Source organism: Equus caballus, chromosome 22, assembly GCF_041296265.1.
Source record: "Equus caballus isolate H_3958 breed thoroughbred chromosome 22, TB-T2T, whole genome shotgun sequence".
Lineage (NCBI taxonomy): Eukaryota > Metazoa > Chordata > Mammalia > Perissodactyla > Equidae > Equus > Equus caballus.
The window spans coordinates 14,220,612-14,245,440 of NC_091705.1; the positions used below are offsets into that span (position 1 = coordinate 14,220,612).

The following is a 24,829-nucleotide window of genomic DNA, read 5'->3' on the forward strand; positions in this document are numbered from 1 at the left end:
GGGCTGCGCATGCGCCGTGCCCAAGTTCGAGGCGCGGGTTGCCAGGACCGGCGGCGGCGTCTGCGCGAGGTTCGGCCTCTGGGGCCTGCTGGCGGCGCGGCCTAGGGAGGCGCAGAGGTAGGTGGGCAGGTGAGAGCGCTGGACACTCAGGCGGACAGGCAGCTTTCTTCCCAGCCGAAGAGAGGGAAGGGTGCTTGTAGGTGCCTCCTCCCTGCTCAGAAAGGTCACTGGTTTCCTCGGTGAAGGATATTTGGGGGCGGGGACAAGGAGGAGGCTGTCTCCTTGGAAGGCTAAAGATCTACCTTTAAAATAGCTGTAGGCAGTGAATACTTGCTGGTGCCAGGAATGTGGATGGCTAGGTGGCGATCCAGTGTGGTCAGTAGAGTTCCCGGTGTAGAGCGTCCCACTCACGCGTCTGCACGGCGACACCGTGAAGGAGGTGGAGCAGGTGTTCCAGGGAAAGCCCGATGGCACCTGCGCTGCCACCTGTTAGCCGGAACCTGTGACTCGTCGGTTACTCCTTCGCTGGGAGAGGGCACCGTATGCCTGTGTCTACCTGGGAGGTGAGGGCCACAGGCTGATGTGAAACGACGTCAGAACCTCTGTACAGCGTGTTGGTGCCGCCTGTGTGAAAGCAGAAGCAGGACTCACGGGGCTTTTGAAGTCATGGGGATGGAAGTCATTCTGAGATGGAGACCTCCCGAGGTCGTGTTCATCTTCCTCCAAAATGGGACCATGCCCAGATCCTGTTGCTGTTTCAGAGGCTCTCAGTACTGGCAGTTTTATTCATTTCGTTCATTAACATCGCCAATTTATCTATTAACATATGTAATATATATACATATGGAATATATGCATACAACATATATATGTCTTGCCCACAACTCTCCTCCTGTGCTGAGTTAGGAGATTCAACAATGATCAAGACAAGCATGGTCCCTAACCACAGGGAGCTTATATTCTAGAGATGGGAAAAGAAACAGTGAGCAAGCACACTAATAAATGAACAAGGTGTTTCCAGATTGTCCTAAGTTGGGTTTCTGGGAAGCACACTGAGGAGGAGATTTGTAGGCAGGATATTTATTAGGGAGGACTTTTTGGCTGTTACCAAGGAAGAAAGGAAGCAGGATTCGGTGGATAGAAAAAGTTGAGTAGCAACACAGTCCCAAGGAAGGTTTCCACTGGTCCAACAGGAACTCTGGTGTTGGGTTGGCCCTTCAAAGATGGCCAAGTTGGAGGGAAGGGCTGGGCCTTTATATCCCTGTGTTGATCAGGCATTGGATGCCTGTTGCCCTGGAAAGAGGGCATAACTTCACCTCTTTTGAGCCAGCCAATCCTGCAAGGGCATTGACCGCTGAGAGCTGTTTCAGCACTCCTAGGACCTGGAGAAATAGGTCTCATTCCTTTTTTTCTATTCTTTTTTTTTTTTTTTTTTTTTTGAGGAAGATTAGCCCTGAGTTAACATCCATGCTCATCTTCCTCTACTTTATATATGGGACATCTGCCACAGCATGGCTTGCCAAGTGGTGCCGCATCCGCACCTGGGATCTGAACCGGAAGCCCGGATTGCGGAAGTGGAAAGTGCGAACTTAACTGTTGTGCCACCAGGCCAGCCCCTCATTCTTAAGAGGGATCAGGGTGGCACATCACAGCATTCACCACATTGTGGAGCTTTGACGGTAATAGTAGATGTGCTAGAGAATAATGGGAGAGGGGGGAGGGAAAAAACTAGATTGAGTGCTCAGAGAAAGGTTCTCTGAGCAGGTGACATCTGAACTAAGAGGTGGAGACAAGAATATGCTACCCTGTGTAAGACGAGGGAGTAAGACTTGCCTTTCTGCTAAGCACTAAGAATGTAGCAGAAAGAAACAAGTGGGGGCCGGTCCCATGGCCGAGTGGTTAAGTTCGCCCGCTCCGCTTTGGCAGCCCAGGGTTTCACCAGTTCGGATCCTGGGCACGGACGTGGCAATGCTCATCAGGCCATGCTGAGGCAGCGTCCCACATGTCACAACTAGAAGGACCCACAACTAAAATATACAACTGTGTACTGGGGGGATTTGGGAAGGAAAACAGGAAAAAAAAAAGAAACAAGTGACTGCTGCCTTCTGTTACAGTGGGTGGCAGTTACCAGTTTATGGATGTTGACTCCCTGCTGTAACTAAAGATGAAGTAAGTAAAAATGGATTAAGACTAATTCAGAGGAACACGGAGGAGCAAACTAGAAGTACAGTTTTGAAAAATTAGTCATTGGTAAAGACTTTTAATCTGTACAGTGTTTTCTTTTTTGCTCCTATACAGCATTTAATCGTGTTTTATTAGGATTGTGCCTTTCTCTTCTCAAGCCTGTGTTCTCTTTGAGGACAAGAACTGTGACTTACCCGTCTTGGTAGTCATACCCCACCCCTAGCCTAATATCTTGCTAGCACCTCATAGACTCTAAGTAAACATTTGAATAAAATTAATCTCACACATATTTGAAGTGAAAATGGCTGAGTCCTAAATAACGTAAACACTGCAGATATAACCGTATTTGGATCTGTCTTTACAATATGCCCCAGTTTTGTGAGTTATAACCAAATATTAGTTGAAATCTTAGATGATAATATACAATTGCTTTAGTCAAACAGAAATCTCCAGAGGCGCCCATTTTTATATATGATTTGTTTTAAAGATAATGTGCTTCAAAAATAATAATAGCTGCCATGTATTGAGCACTTCCCACATACTAGACACTGTCCTAAGTAATAAATACATAGCAATATATGTTGTAATCTTCATAATGTAGCCCCGTATTGCAGATTATGAAATTAAGGCAGGAAAGAAGTAATTTGCCCAAGATCACAACTGATTTGTGGTGGACATTAGAATTTTATTCCCATTGTTACTCAAAGCCCTTGCTCTTAAGTCACCAACAACATTTCTGAAAATGAAGACTAAGTTCCATCACATTAGGACTCTCATATTCACTCGCTTGGTAAGTTTATTAAATGTTATCAGAGAAACAAATAGGAAATTATCCATCCTGGCTTTACTGTTTTGCTCTGTCCTTGAGTTTTCCAGTTTCCTTCACCATTAGCTTTCCTGGCTCTCACTCTAGGAGCTTGACTGTTATCATTCCTATAACATCCTGAATCTGATCACAGATCTACTCTCCTATAATCAAAATAGCCCCCAAGACCTCAGAACCCCTCTCTTGAGAATCTGGGTGTTTTTATTCACATCTAGACTAACTGAGACTGCCCAGAGAAGCGGGCCTCCTTATGGAGACCAATTCCCTTAGTCTAGGCAGTCATTCCAGCCCTCCCCTGTTCTTACTACACTCCAGATTGACTCCAGTAATGTTTTTTCCTTTTGAGATAATCAAAATAATAATAATAGGTAAAAGATCACTGAGTCCAAACTAAGTGCCAGGTTTTGTGCTGACTGCACAACAACCTTGTGATAGGAAAGTGATTACTCTCCTTTTATGGATGATGGGATTGAGGTAGAGTGAGGTTAAGTGATTTATCCGGGGTCACACAGCCAATTGTGACATGATAAGGTGGAGCTTGGCCAGCGCTGGTGGTCTAGTGCTTAAGATTTGGTGCTTTCACTGATGCAGCTTGGATTTGTTTCCCTATCAGGGAAACACACTGCCGGTCTGTCAGTTTTCATACTGTGGCATCTGCATGTGGCTGTGATACGCCACCAGTGTTTCAAATACCAGCAGGGTCACCCATGGTGAAGGTTTCAGTGGAGCTTCCAGACTACACAGACTAGGAAGAAGGACCTGGCCACCCACTTTGAAAACATTGGCCACAAAAACCCTGCAAATAGCAACTGAGCATTATCTGTTACGGCTCCAGAAGGTGAGAGGATGGCGCAAAAAGACTGGGCATGGTTCTGCTGTGCTGTCCACGGGGTCACTAGGAGTCCTTGGCACTAACAACAAAAGGTGGAGATTGAAAGGCCAGGCAGTAGGATTCCACAGCTCATCCCTTAATCACTACGGGACAATGCCGTCTTACTAAAATGATCAGTCTTCTGAAAACTGGTAGACAGGAACTAGATCCTGGTGGGTCTAGTGGGCTTTTTATGCTGTACTAAGAAATTTAGATTTCATCTTTTAGTCAAAAATATCACTAAAGGCTTCTAAGCAATGCAGAACCACGACCAGATTTGGTTGTGTTCTTTCTTTTGCAAGATGGTTCTGCTAAGAGTGTGGAGAATGGATTAGCGGGGAATAAACTGGAACAGTGGTTCTCAAACTTTAGCTTCAGAATTACCTAGAGACTTTGTTAAAAAACACATTACTGGACTCCCACCCTAGCGTTTCTGATTCAGTAGGTCTGGGGCAGGCCAAGAATTTGTATTTCTAATAAGTTCCCAGTTGATGCTAATGTTAATGGTGAGGGGACCACACTTTGAGAATTACTGGGCTAGAAGCAAGGAGGTCATGTGATGGAATGAGGGTCTGGACTGTAGCTATGGGGAGAGGTTGTGTAAAAGAAATGTCATGTCGATTGGCAGGGCTAGGTGACTGGCTTGAGGAGTATAAGGAAAAGGGCAGAGTCCACTATACCCCCATTTCTGAATTGAATGGCTTGGTAGACAATGCTTTTTTAAATTGAAACAGGTATTACAGGTGGGACAGCAGTTTGGGAAGAAAGGAGGATTCATTTTTATGTTAGATGAGTTTAAACTATTTGGGGACAGTTAGGTAAAGGTGAACAGTAGCAGTTGGCTATGTGAGTCTAAGCTGGAAATGAAGATGCAGGAGTCATTAGTGGATGTCTTAATAGTAGAAGCTTTGGATGTGAATGAGACCACCCAGGGAACAAGAACATGGGGAGAAGACGACCAAGGACAGATCTTTGATAAGAGTGAACAGATGGATGGAAGCCAAGGGGCCATTAAAGGAGACTGAAAAGGAACAGACTAGAGTCTCGAGTACTTAAAGAGTTTCAAGAACTCATCAAAATGATTCAGAGAGATCAAGCAAGGGGAGAGATTGGTGATCTTTATAGTCAGAGCAGTTTCTTTGGAGAATGGAATAAAAACAGATTACTTGGGTTTGAAGGTGGAAGTGGGAAGTGACTAGAAAAAGATGCATTATTTGAAAGGAATTGGGTTGTGTAGTAGCTGGAAGGGAGACTGGTAAAGGGTAGTTGCTTTAGGGAATTTGTTTTTGGTTTTCTTCAATGGAGAAAAATGGTCAGGTTATGCAGAGGAGGAAGACCCATCATGAGTGGGAGGTGGGAGATAGAAGAGAGAGGCTAGTGGAACTAGAATTCTGAAGACGCAGTAGAAAGTGGGACTGACTGGAGCATAGGTAACAAGAGTACCTGTTCTTCCTCTGAGGCAGCGAGGAAGGAGGTTAAAATGAGAGCTGACATGGATAGGTTTTTACATGTGGGGACAGGAAGTTGAGGGTGCTCATACCCAATGGCCATAATTTCCTCTGGCCAGTAGGTTATCTGCACAAACAAAGGTGGGGAGTAAAATCGAAATCTCAAAAATGATGAAGATAGAAATGGGGCCTTTAGGGATTCAGAGATGGCCAGGGCACATAAAGTCACTGCTGTAGCACTAAGGGCCCCATCAACTGCACAGTTAATCTGGAACAATCTGGCTATCTGTAAGATACCCACTTTCCTTCCGCCCACCAACCCCAGCATCAATTGGCAGCCATGGGTAAAAACAGTGAAAGGAGATGGAGAGATTTCTCTCAGACAACTCTATAAACTCTGTAACAACACTACAACCTGTCTGAGAAGCTACAGCCTGCCCCTAAGCTGATTTTCTCTTCCTCATTAGTCACTAATCACTCACTGTTCACATTTGGGACTGCTGACAATTCGTAAAGCTGCTGTATAAAACTTACGATGCCTTCAATATATTATTTTTATTTATAAATCATTGAAGTCAGAGTAATGGGAGGAGATATTAAGTCCATAAAAGATATAACTGTGCTGACCTGCACTGTACCCTGACTACTCCTGACCGGCTCCTGACCAGGCTGTGCTGTCAGCAGCCCAGCTATTAGGTGTAGGTCAAGCTGACCTTGAATGGTGGGGTGGGGATGGTGGTAGGGTTTTGCTAAATTGAAACTTTAGAACTCAAGTATGATCCATTCCATTCATCAAGAGTTGACAGTAATGTTTTTGGTGTGTGTATTTTTTTGTTTTGTTTTGTTTTTTAAAGATTTTATTTTTCGTTTCTCTCCCCAAAGCCCCCCAGCACATAGTTGTATATTTTTAGTTGTGGGTCCTTCTAGTTGTGTATGTGGGATGCTGCCCCAACATGGCCCGACAAGCGACACCATGTTTGCGCCCAGGATCTGAGCTGGTGAAACCCCTTGCTGCCAAAGCAGAGCATGCGAACTTAACCACTTGGCCACAGGGCCAGCCCCTGGTGTGTGTGTTTTTACAAGACTGGAAAAGTTCAGCAAAATTGTTATTTTATGTAATGTAGTTAGAAAAGAATAAAAGAAGGAAAACTATTGTTCCTTTTAGCATACCAGTCAAATAGTCATGAAGACAACATGCAGTCCTTCCTAATATGTACACAAAAAATGTCAATATTAAAACTGCTATGTTAAAAATTGAGGGGGGCCAGCCTGGGGGCATGGTGGTTAAGTTCGTGCATTCCACTTCGGTTGCCCGCGGTTTACAGATTTGGATCCGAATTGCAGACCCACACACTGCTCATCAAGCCACGCTGTGGTGGCATCCCACATATAAAATAGCAGAGGATTGGCACAGATGTTAGCTCAGGGACAACCTTCTTCACTGGGAAAAAAAAAAATAGAGGATAGAGCCAGCCCTGGTGGCCTAGTGGTTAAGTTCGGTGCACTCCACTTTAGCTGCTTGGGTTCAGTTCCCAGGTGCAGACCTACACAACTTGTCTGTCAGTGGCCATGCTGTCACAGTGACTCACATACAAAAAGAGGAAGATTGACACCAGACGTTAGCTCAGGACAAATCTTCCTCAGCAAAAAAAAAAAAAAAGAGAGAATATGGGTCCAGCCCAGTGGCCAAGTGGTTAAGGTCATATGCTCCACTTCAGTGGCCCAGGGTTTCAATGGTTCGGATCCTGGGCACGGACACGGCACCGCTTGTCAGGCCACACTCAGGTGGTGTCCCACATGCCACAGCTAGAGAGGGACCCACAACTAAAATATACAACTATGTACTGGGGGGATTTGGGGAGAAAAAGCAGAAAAAAAAGAGGATAAAAAGAATTATTTTTAGTGTCAATGCTTGGAATTCAAGAATGAAGAATTCACAAATAGCTAAAGCCAAAATTGTCACTGTAAAAGAAAAGGCATTATACAGTTCTAATAAACTTCATCTAATATTACAATCACCAAAGCTGGGTTAGCTAATTGTTTAACATTCTGCCTAATGTTCTTTTCATGATTAAATTACATTCGGTGGAAGTTTTTAAAAATTACTATTTTTCCAAATACTTTCAGCAGAGCAGCCATGAAAACATATAAAGAAAAGAATCTGGGGCCGGCTCAGTGGCACAGCGGTTAAGTTTGCACATTCTGCTTCTCAGTGGGCCAGGGTTTGCTGGTTCAGATCCCTGGTGTGGACATGGCACCACTTGGCAAGCCATGCTGTGGTAGGCGTCCCACATATAAAGTAGAGGAAGATGGGCACGGGTGTTAGCTCAGGGCCAGGCTTCCTCAGCAAAAAGAGGAGGACTGGCAGTAGTTAGCTCAGGGCTAATCTTCCTCAAAACAAAACAACAAAAAAAACCCCAAAAAACAGAAAGAAAAGAATCTGCCTTACACTGTGTCCAAAAGACCAGCAGATGGCGCCCAGCAAGCCCAGGAGGCAAAATAAGAACCTTTTACAGCCTATGTCCTGCATCCAGGTTGTTGTAGGCCTAATTTAGTAGTCTCCGGTAGCAAAATGTGGTTGTTTTAATGGGCATGATGCTCCATAGAAAGAGTAATCTGATAGCTACAGTCAGGCTGTTTAGGATTTTCTGGCAAAATTTGTCCTTCACCTTACTGTCCAGTTGTGTCGCCAAGAAATCTTCATTCAACTGTAGTAAGCCTGTCAGAGGCTTTAGTGGTATAAACTGAAGAGAGAATAATCTCTCTAATACAAATTGTGGGGAGAAAAAGTTGCTCTCTTAGAGGAAATGCCTTAAATTTCAGGAGTATTTGTGGTCTGAAGCATACATTTCACCGTTTTCCTTTCTTGGCCTTTCTATTTATATACACCCTAAAAGATTATGGTATTTTAATAAAGCAGAGATATAGCAAGCTTCTCACAGTTCATTCTGCATTAAAAACTAAGCTAAAGAAAACTGAACTAAGATTAACCCAGCTAGTTTCAACTGTTAATAGGTCATGGATGTGGGTTTGGAGGATATAGACTCTTCTGCCCTCTTGTCATTTTGGACAAAGTGGCATGAGACTGCTGTTAACCTCTTACATGCCTGACATGAGAATCAGAAGAATATGCTAGGTGTAATGCGCCAGGATAGTTGGCCTCATTGACCCTCACAAGTGGGCACCATCTACTGGAATGTTCTCTTCCATCATCATGCACTGGAAATTCTGATTGACTCTACTGCCAAAGCTGGGGTGCTAATTCTTCACTTTTGACAACTGCTTAATAGAATACCAGCAAAGACTTTTAGGACTCAAAATCTGAGTGCCACAATTAACTGACAGTAATCTTGGAATCAATCATTTAGTGTTTTCTCTTTTATAAAGCATTCTCATAAAATTGCTATGAAAATGAAACAACATAAAAAATATGAAACCTTTTGAATAATGCAAAAATAATGCAATGTATATATTTTTGAAAGAAGAGTATGAGAAAGCATAATTTGTGTTGATTGCCTCTAAACTTAACAAAAGGCATTTCAATGAATACAACCATAAATATCTGCTTTCTATTTTACCTAACCTAAAATTTACTAATCTCATTTCATTTCTCATGGTTTCCCCTATCTTTCTAAAGAAGTCCCCTACCTTCTGTTTTTGTTTGTTTAGGAGTGTGTTTCAAGAAGATTCAGGAAAGAGAAGCAAAGGGCAGTGGCAGGTACACTAAAGGAGGGTAAGGAGGGACAAGCATCCCACTGTCGTTTCTTTTGCTGCCTTGCTTCAAGCAGACTTGAGAAGCTCAATAAATGAACAACAAGCACTAACTTACTTTAGGGACCAGCCTGTTATTGCTCATCAAATCTGATCATTTTGAGCACCTTCTTGTTTTGTTTCAGACTCAGGAACCTCTGGTGTCCATAAAAATAGTTCCATACCACTTGGAATGACTTGCCAAGTGTTTTAAGGGAGGGACCGTCTCAAGATAAACTGTATTTGGCTTAATTTTCGTTCCTAAATTGGATCTCCCAGTCTCCCTGCTGCTCAGCCCATGAACCTTGGTAAAAGTCAAGGTTTTAAAACCGTCTTGTAAGTTCATTTGAAAAATGAGTTAATTGTTAACAAATCTGGTAAGTCTTTATCTTATCCTGAGAAGCAGCACATAGAGGCTCTGAGCATGGACTCTGGAGTATTTACAAGGATACTTATTGCTGTAGCATATTTAGCAATAAAGCATTGAAAAAAAATCTCAAGTTTCTATCAATCAGTGAAGTGTCAAATTAGGATATCTCCATACAACCACAAGCTCTACAGCTATTAAAAATGATGATGATTCATATTCTGGAGGGGAGAAAAGATCACAAAACAGCCTGTACATTAAGATGCCATTTTTGTTAAAACCAGAAAGATTACGGATGTGTTTAGCTTTATTTTCCTAATTTCTATAATTTTCCAACTTTAAAAAGTAAGCACATAATACAATTATTAGAAAAGGGCAGCGATGCTAATTTTCCTTTTGAAAAAAATCCCACAGAAGAATTAAGAAGAAAAAAAGGGTTAAATCAAAATTGTATCCCAAAAATATATTTGTTTGTATTTAAGAGGGCCACAAGAGGATATAAACAAAATAAGGAACACATTACCTCACTAACTGCTACTTCAAATGCCAAGTTTCAAACTTTTGTTGTCCTTTTCTTAAAACTGGCCATGAGCCTTATTTAGCAAAGTCTAATATATCTGGCCCTGGGAAGTTGGTTATTCAAGCGATAGAATACATGTAGTGTGTGGAGAGCTATTAAGTAAAAGAAACGAAGTAGGTTAAGGTTACTATACCATTTTAAGAGTGCCGGTTCCATCTTGCTTGGTGGAGATAGACTGCTACATATATGGGTGGTACTCACTGTTTTTATGTGGATTAAATGTGAAGACTTGAAAAGTACTTGGTAAGGAAAAAAGCCCTACCACCCTGATCCTAATCACTTTCCAAGCTTCTCAAAGGACAACAGAATAATCATTAGGAAATAGTTACTTGCTCTCCCACCTCCAGTAGCCAAATCAATATGTGAGATATGGAAAATTTGAGGAAATGGGAACATGTAGGTGTTGAGTAAACGTTAAAGCAATTAATCATTGAATCAGTCCACATCATTTACTAACCAGGAGGTACTGTTACTGGGCCTCAGTGATATTTGGCAAATAATGAATTTTCAGCCAAAATAGACACTAATTCTCAGGCTTAACCTAAATCTAGAAAAAGATGCTTAGATCCTTAGGTTATCTTAATGGATAAGGATAATAGACTGTTAAATACAGTAGAAATAAAATGGAGTGCCTCCTTTGTCCAAAGATTAAGTATAGGGAGCTAAATGGATGCTAATGTGAGACTCTTCTCAAAGAAGGGTCATAGTATATCACATTACATACTGTGATCTCCATGGCATTCATAGAAAATTACTGTAAGGTAAGTGATTTCATGATACGAAAACTCATAGATGCAGTTGAACCTAATTCTTAGTATGTCCCATAGATGATGGAGCAGTCCTTATTGTCCTATGCTGAGAGAGGAACTTGGGAAGTAGGTCCATTCATACCGTGACAAGTCTGTCAGCTAATCACTGAAGCCCAATGAGTGTCCCTTAAATAAAAAAACATAAAGAGTCTTTAGGGGTTGTCCAGACTCGAGTTCTCAACCCAACAGATCATCAGAAACAGACTTCCTGGACCCCACCCCACACTTTCCAAATCAAAGACAGGAAAAAAAAAATCTGTTTTCAATACTAGCTAGCTTTGTAACTGCAGGCAAATTACTAGCCCCAATTTCTTCATGTAAACCAGGTTGACAGTAACCCCATTAGAATAGTTATTAGTGATGAGGGTAAACACTAAAATGCAGTGGTTCAGCACATACATGTGGAAATGGGATTAGTTCATCCTAATTCCCCCTCCAAGCCAGAATTCTTTTGCTATGATCAAAGTCCAGGCCTGCCTGCCCCAGTCTCGGTTGGAACACTATCACTTACATCCTGTCAGAAAGCAGGATCTAAATTCTTACTCTTTAAGGATTACCATTTAATTCTTCTGTTAAAATTGTGACTAAATGTAATTTTTTAAAAATCTAACTTCATTGTGGTTCAGAGAAAGTATAATTAATTATATGAAGAAAATGATACCCATGTGTGTTTCCAAAGAGCCGCATAGCTTTCCCTGCAGCTGATGCTGCTTCTCGGTAATTGTTGACTAGAAGTTTGTATTGCTTTATGTTGCCCACGCCTGACTTCCTGCTAACCCTTTGAGCCTACAACATACCTCTTTTTTGTTAATTAGCTTTGCAATACATTGTAACTAAAAACGTTTAACAGTCGGCTTTTATTAGAGTGCAATGTTCTACCTGTGTTGGTTTATAGGTAGAATATGAGAGAGGTTTTTTTATTTTTGTTCTTTCTGTTTTAACTGTTGACCTTTTCTTAGGTGCACTGATGCTGAAGTACTATGAGCTTTCAGAAGTTCTGGAGAGACTACAAAGTGCTGATTGTAATGGTCCCTTTAGTTGGGCTCATACATTTGGGGTGGCACAGAATCAGAAGCAGCCCTGTTTTCCAAATACCTAATAAGGACAACGTTTCTGAGCCAGATAGTCTGGCACTTGCAAGTCCTCCGAAGAGCCACATCCAAGAGAAATAGCAGGCTTGCAGTCTTCAGGTAAGTTCAGTTTAATCTGGCCAACCAAATGATAGTTCCAACAATGAGAAACGTGACATTTAAAAATGGATACAGCTCTGGCAAGAAAAAGCCTAAGTTGATAAGTTACCTGTTGTTTTTATTATGACCCACTGGTAAAATATTTTTCTTTTGGAAAAGTTGTTCTAGAAAAGTTTGTTGCACAGAGATCTGTGACACTTGGCTGACAAAGTCATTTGGATGGAAAGAGAAAGGGCGATCAGTCCATTACTTGTCTGTCCTTTTTGCTGGCAGTGTCACCAGGATCATGAATGTGTCCGAAGAAGCGTTTGTCTCCTTACCATAATTCATTCCAGAGCATACAAATCTGTAACTTGCAAAAGGTTCTTTTCTTTATTATTTCTGTCCTCTGTTTTTTCCAAGACAAACTAATTGTATTCATCTGTAAGTATCTAGTAGTTTAGCTTTAAAATAATTTGTTACTTTTGAGCGTCACTGAAATAAGAGGATGTAGCTATATAATTCAGGTCTGTAGTCTCTTATGCATAATTCCAAAATTCAAAAAGTTCTAAAATCCAAAAGGTTTTACCATAACTCCTTTGGTAGCAAAACTTGATCTTAACTGACATGAGGCAATTTGCAGTCTTTATTCCACTTACTATGAATATTTAAATTCACTGTAGAAATATTTTTGTGTTTGATTATGAATGTTATACTATATTATGATTATATTGGTTATGGGTATTAAATACTACGTTATCTCGATTATGGGTGTTATAATATGCACTACATTGTATTTCTAAAATCTAAGAAATTATGAATTATGAAACTCATCTGGCCCCAGATAGAAAACTCGCCCTATAATTTTCGAGCATTTTCTATTCTAATATGCCTTTTTGACCTTGAGGTGAATGATAATGTGCTTTAAGTTTGGCATGAGGTAGGTCAGTTTGGGGTTCTGCTCATTAGAAGGAGATTCTCACTAAGGTTTTCCTCATTTTTAAGAGATCTCTGATTTTGACTTGTGGTAAAACTATGTTATAATTTCTGATTCCATTATTGAATCAAGATTTTCTTTTTAAATGTTCATAAGGAGAAAGAAAAAAAGCATGGTTTAAAGTATTAGGCAATTATTTAAGATAAAAAGTCAGGTAGTAAAATATCATAAGTTTAACAACTTAGAAAAGTAAACTTAAATTCTGTATAAAATTTGTACTCATAGGGAGCGTTTTAGTGGACATGAGCAGGGAGTCAGTGTTTATTAGATACTTGATTTTTATATATGTGCTCTTCCAGACTGTAATGAGATCGTTATGCAGTATGTATATATATATGCTGGTCAAGCAAGCAGAAGCAGATATTAAAACAGGCTTTGGGTAAGCACATGTTAAAACCAGATTTAGAGTGAGTTAAACACTGATTCCTAACGGTTGAAGTACATCAAAAGAATGTGCTGTATTTGTTCCTTACTATTTTTTTATTTCTACTGTTATTATGGAAATTGCAAACATACTCCAAAATAGAGAGAGGATGGTATATTTAACTCTCTAGTATCCATCACCCAGCTTTAACACTTATCCACATTTTGCCAATCTTCTTTTATCTATTCTCCCCCCTTCCTTTTTTTTTTAATTGGTAGAATATTTTAAAGCATATTTCAAGCTTCAGTATATATCTTTAACAGTAAGGATAAACACACACACAATGACAAGTGCATTATCACACTGAAAAATTAATGATAACTCCTTACTACCATTGGATATCCAAGGCCACGTACATATTTCTAAATTTGTCTTAAAAAAAAAATCTCCTTTTACAGGTGGTTTGTTGGAATTGGGATCCCAGCAAGGTCCAGCTATTGCATTTGATAGATATGTCTCTTTTCAGCTATTACAGTTCCCCTCTCAATCTGCCTTTTTTGTATTTCCTACATTCTGAATTTGGTTAATTGAGTCCTTATTTTATCATTTCAGAAGTTTCTCACTTGTTAGTTAACAAGTGACTTGTTTCTCACAAGTTTCCCATATTTCCTGTAATCTGGTTGTTAGATCAGGAGGCGTGCTTTGATTTAGTTTCTTTTTTTGAACAAGAATACTTCGTGGATGGTGCTGTGGTACACATCCTAGTGAATCACATTGTTGCACGCATAATGTCTGATGCACTTTCAGTGTTGCTAAAGTTAAAGTGAGTTATCAGTATGATCTCTCCATTATAAAATCTGTTATAAAATCTATTGATGATCATTGCTCTAATCTAGGAATTGGCAAACTTTTTTCTATAAATGACCAGATAGTAAATATTTTAGGCTTTGCAGACCATAAGGTTTCTATTCCAACTACTCAACTTTCTGTTGTAGCGGAAAAGCATTCGTACACAATACCTGAGCATGAGCTAATAAACTTTATTTACAAAAATAGGCAGTGGGCTGGATATGGTCCATGGGCTGTAATTTGCCAACCATTATGACTGTCTAATCCATTATTTCATTAGGGGTTACAAAATGATGATGCTCAAATTCTTTCTATCATTCCTTCTCCATTTATTAGCTGGAACAACTTTCTCTCATCGACTATTCATTTACCCCTTGAAATGCGTTTATACACAAAAAGCAAGATAAATGCTTTATTTCCCTTTAACAGTTTTTATAATAACGAGTTAGTGCCCTAACAGCAAAGAGGATTTTTGTTGACAGTAGGAATTCGTGGGTTTGCATATATTTGAATTATTTCAACTTAATTCTGTCAGTATTCTTTTTAATGCTCAAATTGTATCATCTTGGATTCCCTCCAAGTTGACTGCTGTGTCATTTTTTTTCCTGTGCCCTTTGTTATGACCCAAGTTCTCTTTGATAACATTATTGCTTTTTGGTCAAAAAAGTCCCCAGTTCATCTTGTATATTTCTGGCCTCAGACCTACTAGAATCAGCCATTTCTCCAGGAAACCCCAATTCCTTTTAGGAGAAAATTTTACCTGTTTGTATTTCTTTAAATCATATTTTATAGTTTATCTCTGAATTTAGGATGCAGTCATGTAAGTTTTACTATTATTTTAGTTAAATTATCTATCACTGCCAAAAACGTATCTGCCAGGCCCATGCATCCAGGAATAGTCAGGGACATTCATGTGGTGGTAACTTTTAGAATTATGGGTCACATTCTTAGGAAGAAAGAATTTTAACAGAGCTGAACTGACGCTGCCAAACCTGTTCCAAAAGTCAACCCGGTGTTTCGTTCCATTTCATTTCATTTCTTTCAATTATACCTGATTTTGTCTGGATCTAGCCCTTTGATCACAAGTCGGCAAATTTCACCATCTTAAAAATGATTTGGGAGTCATTAGCACTTTCAATGATTTCTTGCTTTCTCATTTCATAGAGATGTTAGCAAAAGATGTGGTTACTGGTCTCACTACCACAAGACTGTGAGAGGTGCCAGCTTGGCATGCTACTTTTGAAAACTTTCATGTCACTATTACGTATTGAAAATTTTTTTTAGCTAGAGAAATCATTTTATTGATCACAGTTTCTCTTGTGATTTGTGGGTTTTGTGTGTGTGTATGTGTGTATGTGTGTGTGTGTGTTGTGATGTGCATATTAACGTATGGAAATCACTAAGGTTTCATTTAAATGTATTTCACAGATTTTGCTGAGTCTAAAATAACTGTTAAAATAATATTTAAGTACTTTAGCTGTTCCTGGCATAAGATGAACAGATTTTTCTCTCCTCATGATATAAAAAAAGATGACTTAGCTTTATCATTACAGGGAGAAAGCTGGCTGTCATTGCCTTCACTTTATTTGGGTCCAGTTGCCATGGTTACAGCCCTTTAAATTGGGAGGAGTGGTAACCAAACTAACACTTTTCGTCATTGCCCCCTTCTCTTTACCTCTTTTTTGCACATCTTCAAATCCCTTTTTTGGTCCGTCTCCTAGTGTGTCACAGTCTAAGTACTGCTGTAGTCTGGGTACATCGATCAGTTTTATTTCTACTAAATATACCATCCAAGTGGTTAGCATAGCTAGCTTATTCCTGAAAAGAGTTAATAATTGGCTGAACCTTCCCCTTCAAAGCACCAAGCCTCAACAGATAAGGTCCATGACCTGAGATTTTTATTCTTTCCACACGTTATTAAAGTATCTGAATTTTATGCCTCAAGGCACGCTATTTACAACCTTGTTAAGGAAACTAGTACAAGTGCTAGTATACTTGGCATTTTATGGTATTTAGACTCTTTGAGATCAAATGGTGAATCAGATCCTATTTTCCTGTTTGTCATCCAGCACATTCCCTGGTTTTTGTATTTATTGTCATTCACCAAAGTTTTGGGGAGGATTAGTTGTAGGACAACAAAGCTGAAAATCGTTGATTGATAGGGTAAAACTACAGAAAATTAGCTCTGACTTTAGCCAAATATTTAAAAGATGATTTATTCTTTGGCACAATGTGCTGTGCACACTTCAACAGCTATGTATAGAGTTTCCATTAGAGAGTGTCTCTAGTACAAATACTAACAGTTGTCTTGTTCTTGTAATTATTTACAGGCAGGATTTGATGTAAATGTACTTTTTTGAGACCTAAGGTTTCCAAGCAAACCAAAGTTACAGAAATTACATAACATTAGATCTTGATGTAAGAGAATAAAAACATTTGAGGCTTTCTTTAAAACTCAGGGACCAAATTCTATGAGTTTTATAACGTAGCATTTCTCTTCTAGAAGCATATCCTATTCAAATAACTACTGTAAGCTTTCTAGCTGTGTTTTTCTGCATTCCAAAATCATTAAAGTATCAGCACTTTTTCTTGTAGGGATTCATTGAAGAATAAAAGAATGAATGTTTAGTCTACGTTGATTTACATTTCTCATTTTCTGGAGGCTTGTGCCAGTTGGTAGTTCCTTTTTCTAAAGAAAGAGCAGAGCATTAAAATTAATTATTAAATGGTAATCTATAGAATGTTTTGGAATTATTTCTCTAAAATTTTTTATTTTTATTTCTTATAGAGAGAAGCAGCTTTGAATCCGAGGTTGATATTGAAAGAAGAGATGAAAAACATCAGTTGGATTAGAAAGAACTGGCTTCTTGTAGCTGGGGTTTCTTTCCTAGGTGTCCATCTTGGAACATACTTTATACAGAGGGCTGCAAAACAGTCTGTAAAATCTCAGTCTGGAGGAAACAAAGCACTATTGAATGATGAAGTAAAATAAATATTTGGAATTACTACTATGTCATTAAATCATTACATGCTGATTAGCTTCGTAAACATCGAGCTATTTAATTTTATGGCCACAATGCTGCATATTCAGACTTTCATTCCTGAAGAATAATATTTTTAAATGTGAAAGCCCATGACAATACAATAAATAGAAAACCATGGTTAACAAAATAAAAGCTGTCTTCACAAATTACCACCTGAAGTAAGATGTCTCGTTTAGAAGCTAAAAAGCCATCCTTGTGTAAAAGTGAACCACTGACAAGTGAGAGAGTCAGGGCCACACTTTCTGTCTTGAAGGGAATCGTGACATCGTGCTATGGTCCCTCGGGTCGGCTGAAGCAGCTGCACAATGGCCTTGGAGGCTGTGTGTGCACAACTTCACAGTCGTCAGCCCTGCTTGCTAACCTCTCAGTCACCCATCCCATTTTAAAGATCCTGACAACTGCCATGCAGAATCACGTGTCGTGCTTCAGTGACTGTGGCTTATTCACAGCCATTCTTTGCTGCAACCTGATTGAAAATGTTCAGAGAATAGGCTTGACACCCACCACTGTCATGAAATTAAATAAGCATCTTTTGAGGCTCTGCATCAGTTACCTCAAGTCTGAAGTCTGTGGCTGTCGAATTCCAGTTGACTTTAGTAGTACTCAGATCCTCCTTTGTTTGGTACGCAGTATATTAACAAGTAAACCTGCCTGTATGCTCACCAGGAAGGAAATAGACCATGTCAGTGCTTTGATTCTGAGAACCTTTTTGCTGACAATTCCAGAAAACACCGAGGACCACGTCATTTTAGGAAAGAGTATAATTGTACCTTTAAAAGGCCAAAGAGTTATAGATTCTACTGTATTACCTGGAATACTTATTGAAATGTCAGAAATTCAATTCGTGAAGTTACTGCCTGTCAAAAAACCAGGTTCCCTCAAGGTGGCACTCTTTTGTGCATCTTTATCTGGGGACCTTTCTGATACCGGGGAAGGAACTGTGGTGGTCAGTTACGGAGTTTCTCTTGAAAATGCAGTCCTGGACCAGCTGCTTAACCTGGGAAGGCAGCTAGTTAGTGATCACGTAGATCTTGTTATGTGCCAAAAAGTTATACACCCATCTTTGAAACAGTTTCTCAGTATGCATCATGTTATTGCCATAGACAGAGTTGGAGTGGCTCTGATGGAACCCTTGAGTAAAGTGACAGGTAAAAAGCACTCTGAGCTCTTGCCCCTTACAGTTAATGTCACACTTTTTTTTGAGCAGAGAGATTGAGGGTATGTGCCACTGTTAACATCTTGAAAAATTTCAGAACCTGCCAACCTTTAGCATGTGTATCATTTCTAGTAGCAAAGGTTGTTTCTGAAAAAGATCCTGTATTGTTTACTTGTTAAAAATGGAATGATTATAGCTATTTTTATTTATTTTCCAGCCCCCAAATGTACTGCAGTCCTTCATAATCTAAAACTATTATCCCCCAAATATTTTACAGATTAATAAGTCTAACATCCTCATAATCATATAAAGTCTTTTACACTTCAAAATTCTTCTACTTGAGGTTTTTCAAATTTCTTAAATCACATTGTATTCAGAAGGTAATTTTGCAACCAGAATATCCCCTTTTCTTCACTTTTATATAACTCCAACAAACAATTGTACTTCTGCCTAAATAGTGGTTCCTAAGTAGTAGGGGTGTGTATGTATGTTTTCTAGCTTTAAATATCCCAAATATTTCCAGCTGAGCTCCTTGAGAACTGGGATCATCTTTAATTGGGAGCACTTACAGCAGACCTGGTCCTCAGTAGGTGTTCTAAAATGTTTGTTGAATTGACAATAACATATTTAGTAACATACAGAATTATAATAGGCAAGAAATTCACTATATTTCACAAACTCAGCAAATTAGAAGCAGATATAAGGTTGATAATCACCTGTTAGAGCCAAAGAAAAGTGACAAACTGAAGAGTTCCTGATTTGAGCCACTTTTCAATATCTCTCTAACTGCATTCATAACCTATCAGAAAGACAATCATTTCATCCTGATTGAGTGCAATTTTTAAGTTATCAGACGTAAGCCATAGTTAAAGTTGACTATTTTTAGTCTTATTATGTCTTCAAAAAGGAGTAGTATGTATTCCGGTATTGACTACCCAATAATGCCAGGTTATTGTTCTATCTCTCTAAGACTGTCAAATGATTGTCAAAATGGAAATTATTAAAAAATAGTGGAAATAGTTGTTAGGAACTCACTGATGTTGTGGGTCAGACCTATATCCTTAGACATTTACTGGCTTTTCATGAATCCAGTGATTTCCAGTTGTGAATATTGGGTATTACAGATTATTAAGTCAGTTTTTTAAATATGAAGCATTTTACCATAGAAACAATATTATAAGTGGGCACTGGCTTTCCACACGAGCCCACAATTGTTATTTATCCCATATGTAACTGGTACATGATACTAATAGCCAGAACTTCAGTCCTGGGTCTTGGGAGCAGAGACCTTTTGAGAGAAAAGGGAAGGGGAAAAAAAAGTATACCAGGCCCATGTCTTAAGTAAACTAAGAATACGTGAAGTATGCTTTGGGCCTAATCCATCTTCCCTGGTGTGTCTAGGTTAACACTACGTCCTTTCTCCCCCTTCAAACAAAATTCTTCTTTATTAATGATCTAGGTTAAGTAATGGGGTGACTGGTGTGCGTATAGCTTGTCATGGCTTATAGAACATTTTTAACATTTGGTTTGATTTATTTGTGAAGTAGACATTATTATCTCCATTTTACTCTTATATGGGGAAGCCCACCCAGAAAAATCAAATGACATGAGATGACTTGCTCCAGGTCCCGTGGCTGATAAGCTGTAAAGCTGGATCCTCTTATGACAGATTCTGTTGTTTCCACCACATGAAATACAAGATGTAGGCCTTTTTTTTTCTTAAATTTTAGATCACTCAGGTACTCCTTTTTCTTTGAGACTTTAGAAGTAAAGAAGAAAGGATATTCAAAGCAGTGAAATTGTTCATGATTATTTTCTGGGTTCTCAGAAGTTTTTTGAGCTGGAAGTGTTTTTAGGTATTATTGTTTTAACCCCATTAGTTTGAAAGAGGAAACGGACCCAAAAGGGTGTGAGTTACAATTTTAATCTCCAGACTTTAGACTAGCATTGCTATTTCTTGGAGAAGTTTGGCATAGTTTCTTTTCTTATATAATTTTACTACATTTAGAGATTTTGGAAACCTTCAAGTCATCCTAACTTCTCATTTATTCATATTTTTGTTAATTTGTGCTTTGTAAAATTTTACTATTTTATCTTTGCAGGAGGGAGGACAAAATAATTGTATCAATAACAGTGAAATAAGAATGTCACATACTTTATTTTGTAATAATTTAGGTAGCTTTTTACATACAAGTAGTTAGGCAAAAAAAAAATGTACGTTCACTAAATAGAGCCCTAAATGAATTCAACTACACAGCTATTTGCATAGCTTAATTTGTGATTTAAGGGAAAAAGAATAATGCCTTTAAAGCAAAGTAGCTTGTCCTCTCATTTCACCCTTATTCCACATTAGTGGGGCTCTTAATTTTGGGTCTCTGATCCCTGAATGGCTTCTAGGGTTCCTAGATTTCCTAAAACTGTATGCAAAATTGTGTGTGCTTTTTTCTGGAAAGTACAAAATAGCTTCTAATAGATGTTCAAAGAAGTCTGTAAACCAAAAGAACTTATGCTTTATTTGTATATCATTTTAATAGCAGAGTGCTGCTTATTTCATAGGTTTAAGAAGGTGCTTCTTGTTATTTCTTTATCCTGTATTTCATATTTTATATGATATGCTTGTGGGACTTTTTTATTGGCTAGGAATAAGTATTATAATTTCAAATGATTATATGCCCCATCTTTACTCATACATTTTGTGTTTTCTAAACTTTTAAAAAATAGGAACACGGCCGATTGGTTCCCTAGGCTCAGTCTCACCTAGTACTTATGGAAGTGTGAAAGATTGGTGCACTGCAAAATTTGGCTTCAAACATTTTTTTCATCTTATTCCTAATGAAGCAACTGTCTGCAGTCTGCTTCTCTGCAACAGGAGTGACACTGCCTGGGATGAACTGAAGGTAGGCAATGAATTCCACTTCTAGGGGCTGAACCACGGATTAAATAGGCACTCAGACAGGTGACTGTCATTTTTTTCATGTTGGTGAGCTATGCTTTTTTTTCCTTCATAACTTCCCTAGGTTGTATAGAAAGCCAAAACAACAAAAATGTGAGAAAGTCACAAGTAAGCTGATTTAATTGCCTGTGACATTACATTAGCCTTGGCATGTGTTGCCATTTATTATTTCTAGCATTTGCAAGCAATCTAAAGTTCCTTGACGTGAACTTTTCTTAAGAAATTAACTTGAATTGTGTACTCTTTGATGCTCATGTGTATGAATAATTCATTTAGAAAATGAGTTCCCTGGTCATACCCATTATCCACCTCTTAATAGAACTTGTTGTTCTCTACCAGCAATAACAATTGCAGCTTTCATATAAGTGAAGTGATAACCTGTAGTATTGGTCACAAGCTTGAAGATTCATGGATGCTAAAAGATGTATGCTTGGTGAATATTAAAGTTCTCTGTGTTATTATTACTGCTGGGTTGTAGCTGCATTGTCATCTCCATAGCAACTTAGAATAAATTCTTGGCATTTATACAACTGATTTATTTCGACTGAAATAATTTTTTTTTAGTAGAAGTACTAGCATACCTTGTTGACCCAGTTTTTGAGGCCATCCATTTGTGAATCTCAATTTGAAGAGCTAAGTGTATATGAAAGAAGATATTAATCTGGTCCATGAAAACAAACATCTGGCTAAAGTATTTTTCTTTAATCTCTAATTCTTATTATTCCAAAATGTATTCATCACCTTACAGCCTTGGCAACACAGGTTTTGTTCCTTTGCAATTAAAATCAGGTTCTTTGAATCCACTAAGTTGCCTTGAGAACATGGTTATATTTCTTTGTGTATCTGATGTCAATGTCTGATTCTGATGATTTGGGATTTTTAGGTCACATGTCAAACAGCACTGCATGTTTTGCAGTTGACACTCAAGGAACCGAGCGTTTTATTGGGAGGTGGCTGCACTGAAACTCACTTGGCAGCATATATCAGACACAAGGTAGGTGACATCGCCCTGCTTGGATTATCTCCCTTCTCAACAACATTTGTTTTATGAGATAATAAGCCAAATCATATTACTCTAGAGCTTCAGTGCTTAATTTCTCAATAGTCTAAATCAGACATTGTATTTGAAAACACTTGAGGAAAATAACACTTCCAAATATAAGGTAATATCTTTATCATAACGATTATTATTAATCCAACCTTTTAAAATGGTCACATTCTTTGAGTATTATCTAAATATACTGCATGTTGAAATGAGCATTCTGTTAATGGGAGTTGTCATATTAGAGATGTCTACTGCTATGTACAATAATAATTGATATTCGAAAGTGTCGAGATTCTAGAAAATACTTTAGTACCTTCTGGATCATCAAGAAAAGACTTAATTTCATTGATTAAAGCATTCCAAGTGTTAAATTCTATTATAATTTTTAAATTGGTTTTCATTTATGATATATATTCTATCAAATTGAATATTTTTTATTAATCTAGGAAACTCCATTTCCTGACAATGGTCAGATAAATTTAGTGCAGTATAGTTCTGGTTAATTATTCCATAAAAACTGACCTACCTTATTTGAAAATGAATACAGAATGGTATGTGTTTTCCAAATATTTGCAGTTGATTCTTTGAATAGTTAGGATTGTTATCAAGAGACTCTGCAGGGCTGCCAGTGGATGCCAGGGATTGGAGAGAGGGTCAACATTTTTTATAGACTTGCCCACCTGCTTCCCCACATGATTTAAAATCTGTTTGATGATAAAATCCATTAATGAAAAGTTATCAGAATATACATTATGAAAAAAATAATCAGTGCCAGTCCCTTGATGTTAAATGGACAATAATATAGTCTGCAAATGGCACTGAATAAACTAGAAAAAGGTTTTTGGAGGAGGAAGGTGTCTTGAGTAGGATTTTGAAGAAACAATACAGCAGTGAAAATATAGGAAAAGAATATGCAGTAGAGGTTATCTCATCTGGTTCACACCTCCTGGGCAAAAAGATAGTGGTGACTGTTTATAAGAAAACTTAAAATTTTTAATTTTAGGATATGGATTTTTAACTATCACTCAGTTATTAGTTTGCTAATATGTTACTTTTTCTTTTATCAGGAAATTTCTAGGGTAAACTTTTTAGGATAGTGGAACCAAAAAACAGTTTAAAGTTACATTACCTTTTCATTAATTTAAATAAGGTATTTATTTTTAAAACATTGATGTGAAAATTGCATGTGTCCCTAAATGGTTTTTTTCTTAATAATAATGTGTGTGTTCTGATTTTAAAGAAATCTCAAATATTTTGCCAAGTATAAATAAGTACTTCATTTGGGACATTAGGCTTCAGGAACTTCCTCTTGTGTGTGTAAAAACCTATAGTACATGCATTATACCTTGTCCTTTATATGTTAAGGAGGCACCACTGGGCAGTCATTCAGAATTAAGTTGATGATGGTGTTTATTCTGATTCATTCATTCTGATAACATGACTGGTAGCTTACATCATTACATGATCAACCAGGTAAGGGATTATAGCCTGCCAGCTGACCCACACATGCCCATTAGCATTGTGCCAAACCGGTAAGTAAATGAAAGTAAGTAGTGACTTGATGAATAAGGGTTTGATCAAGTATTCTATTTGTCAGATACAGATTTATAGTATTAATTGCTATGCCTGTGTTTTCAATGGTTTGTTTGCTTTTAGACTTGTAACGAGCCAGAAAGCATTCTTAAGGATGAAGGATGTACTCAAACAGAACTTCAGCTAATTACTGAAGCATTTTGCAGTGCACTGGAATCTCTCGCTGGGTCTTTAGAACATGATGGAGGAGAAATTCTCACTGACCTGAAGTATGGACACTTTTGGTCGGTTCAGGCAGATTCTCCCTCTATTGTTAACTGGTCAAATTTGCTTTCAAGATGTGGCTGTGGACTACGCAATAGCCAGGAAGAACTCAGCTGGTCTTTCCTAAGGAGTACTTGTCATCCTTTTGCGCCACAAACCTGCCTTCCACATGAAGCTGCAGGCTCAGCCAACAACCTGACTTTGGACTGTTTTACTGCTAAGCTTAATGGCCTACAGGTGGCTGTGGAGACAGCCAATTTGATTTTGGATCTTTCATATGTTATTGAAGATAAAAACTGATATAAGAGAATAGCATGTTTACATTATTTTAAAAAACTAGTGAGATATCAATTAAGAAAAATATTGAAAAATATTGAATGTATTTGTTCTCTCCCAAAGGTCTGTTGTAAATATCTAGAAAGATGATTCATAAAATTATAGATTTACTTATGGAAAAAAGGGATGATTCTTGAATAGAAATGCCATAGAATAATAAATATCTGAAGCATTAATAAAGATATTGTAGTTATCTTAGGGATTCCACTGTACATCGTTCTAAATTTTTGTTATTTTGACATCATCCTAAGAATATACAGAAATAAAAAAAATTTTCTAATCTA

At 38.3% G+C, this 24,829-nt stretch overlaps 2 protein-coding genes across 2 annotated transcripts; both read left to right on the forward strand.

Moving 5' to 3' along the window:
- Positions 1-24,829, forward strand: MKKS (MKKS centrosomal shuttling protein). The gene is made up of 6 exons (XM_005604483.4): positions 1-117; positions 11,795-12,025; positions 17,003-18,406; positions 21,136-21,311; positions 22,251-22,361; positions 24,069-24,829. The coding sequence occupies exons 3-6, from the start codon at positions 17,422-17,424 to the stop codon at positions 24,507-24,509; spliced, it is 1,713 nt and encodes a 570-aa protein (XP_005604540.2). The 5' UTR covers positions 1-117; positions 11,795-12,025; positions 17,003-17,421; the 3' UTR covers positions 24,510-24,829.
- Positions 17,045-17,222, forward strand: LOC138920095 (uncharacterized). Its single transcript, XM_070247195.1, has one exon. The coding sequence runs from the start codon at positions 17,045-17,047 to the stop codon at positions 17,204-17,206; it is 162 nt and encodes a 53-aa protein (XP_070103296.1). The 3' UTR covers positions 17,207-17,222.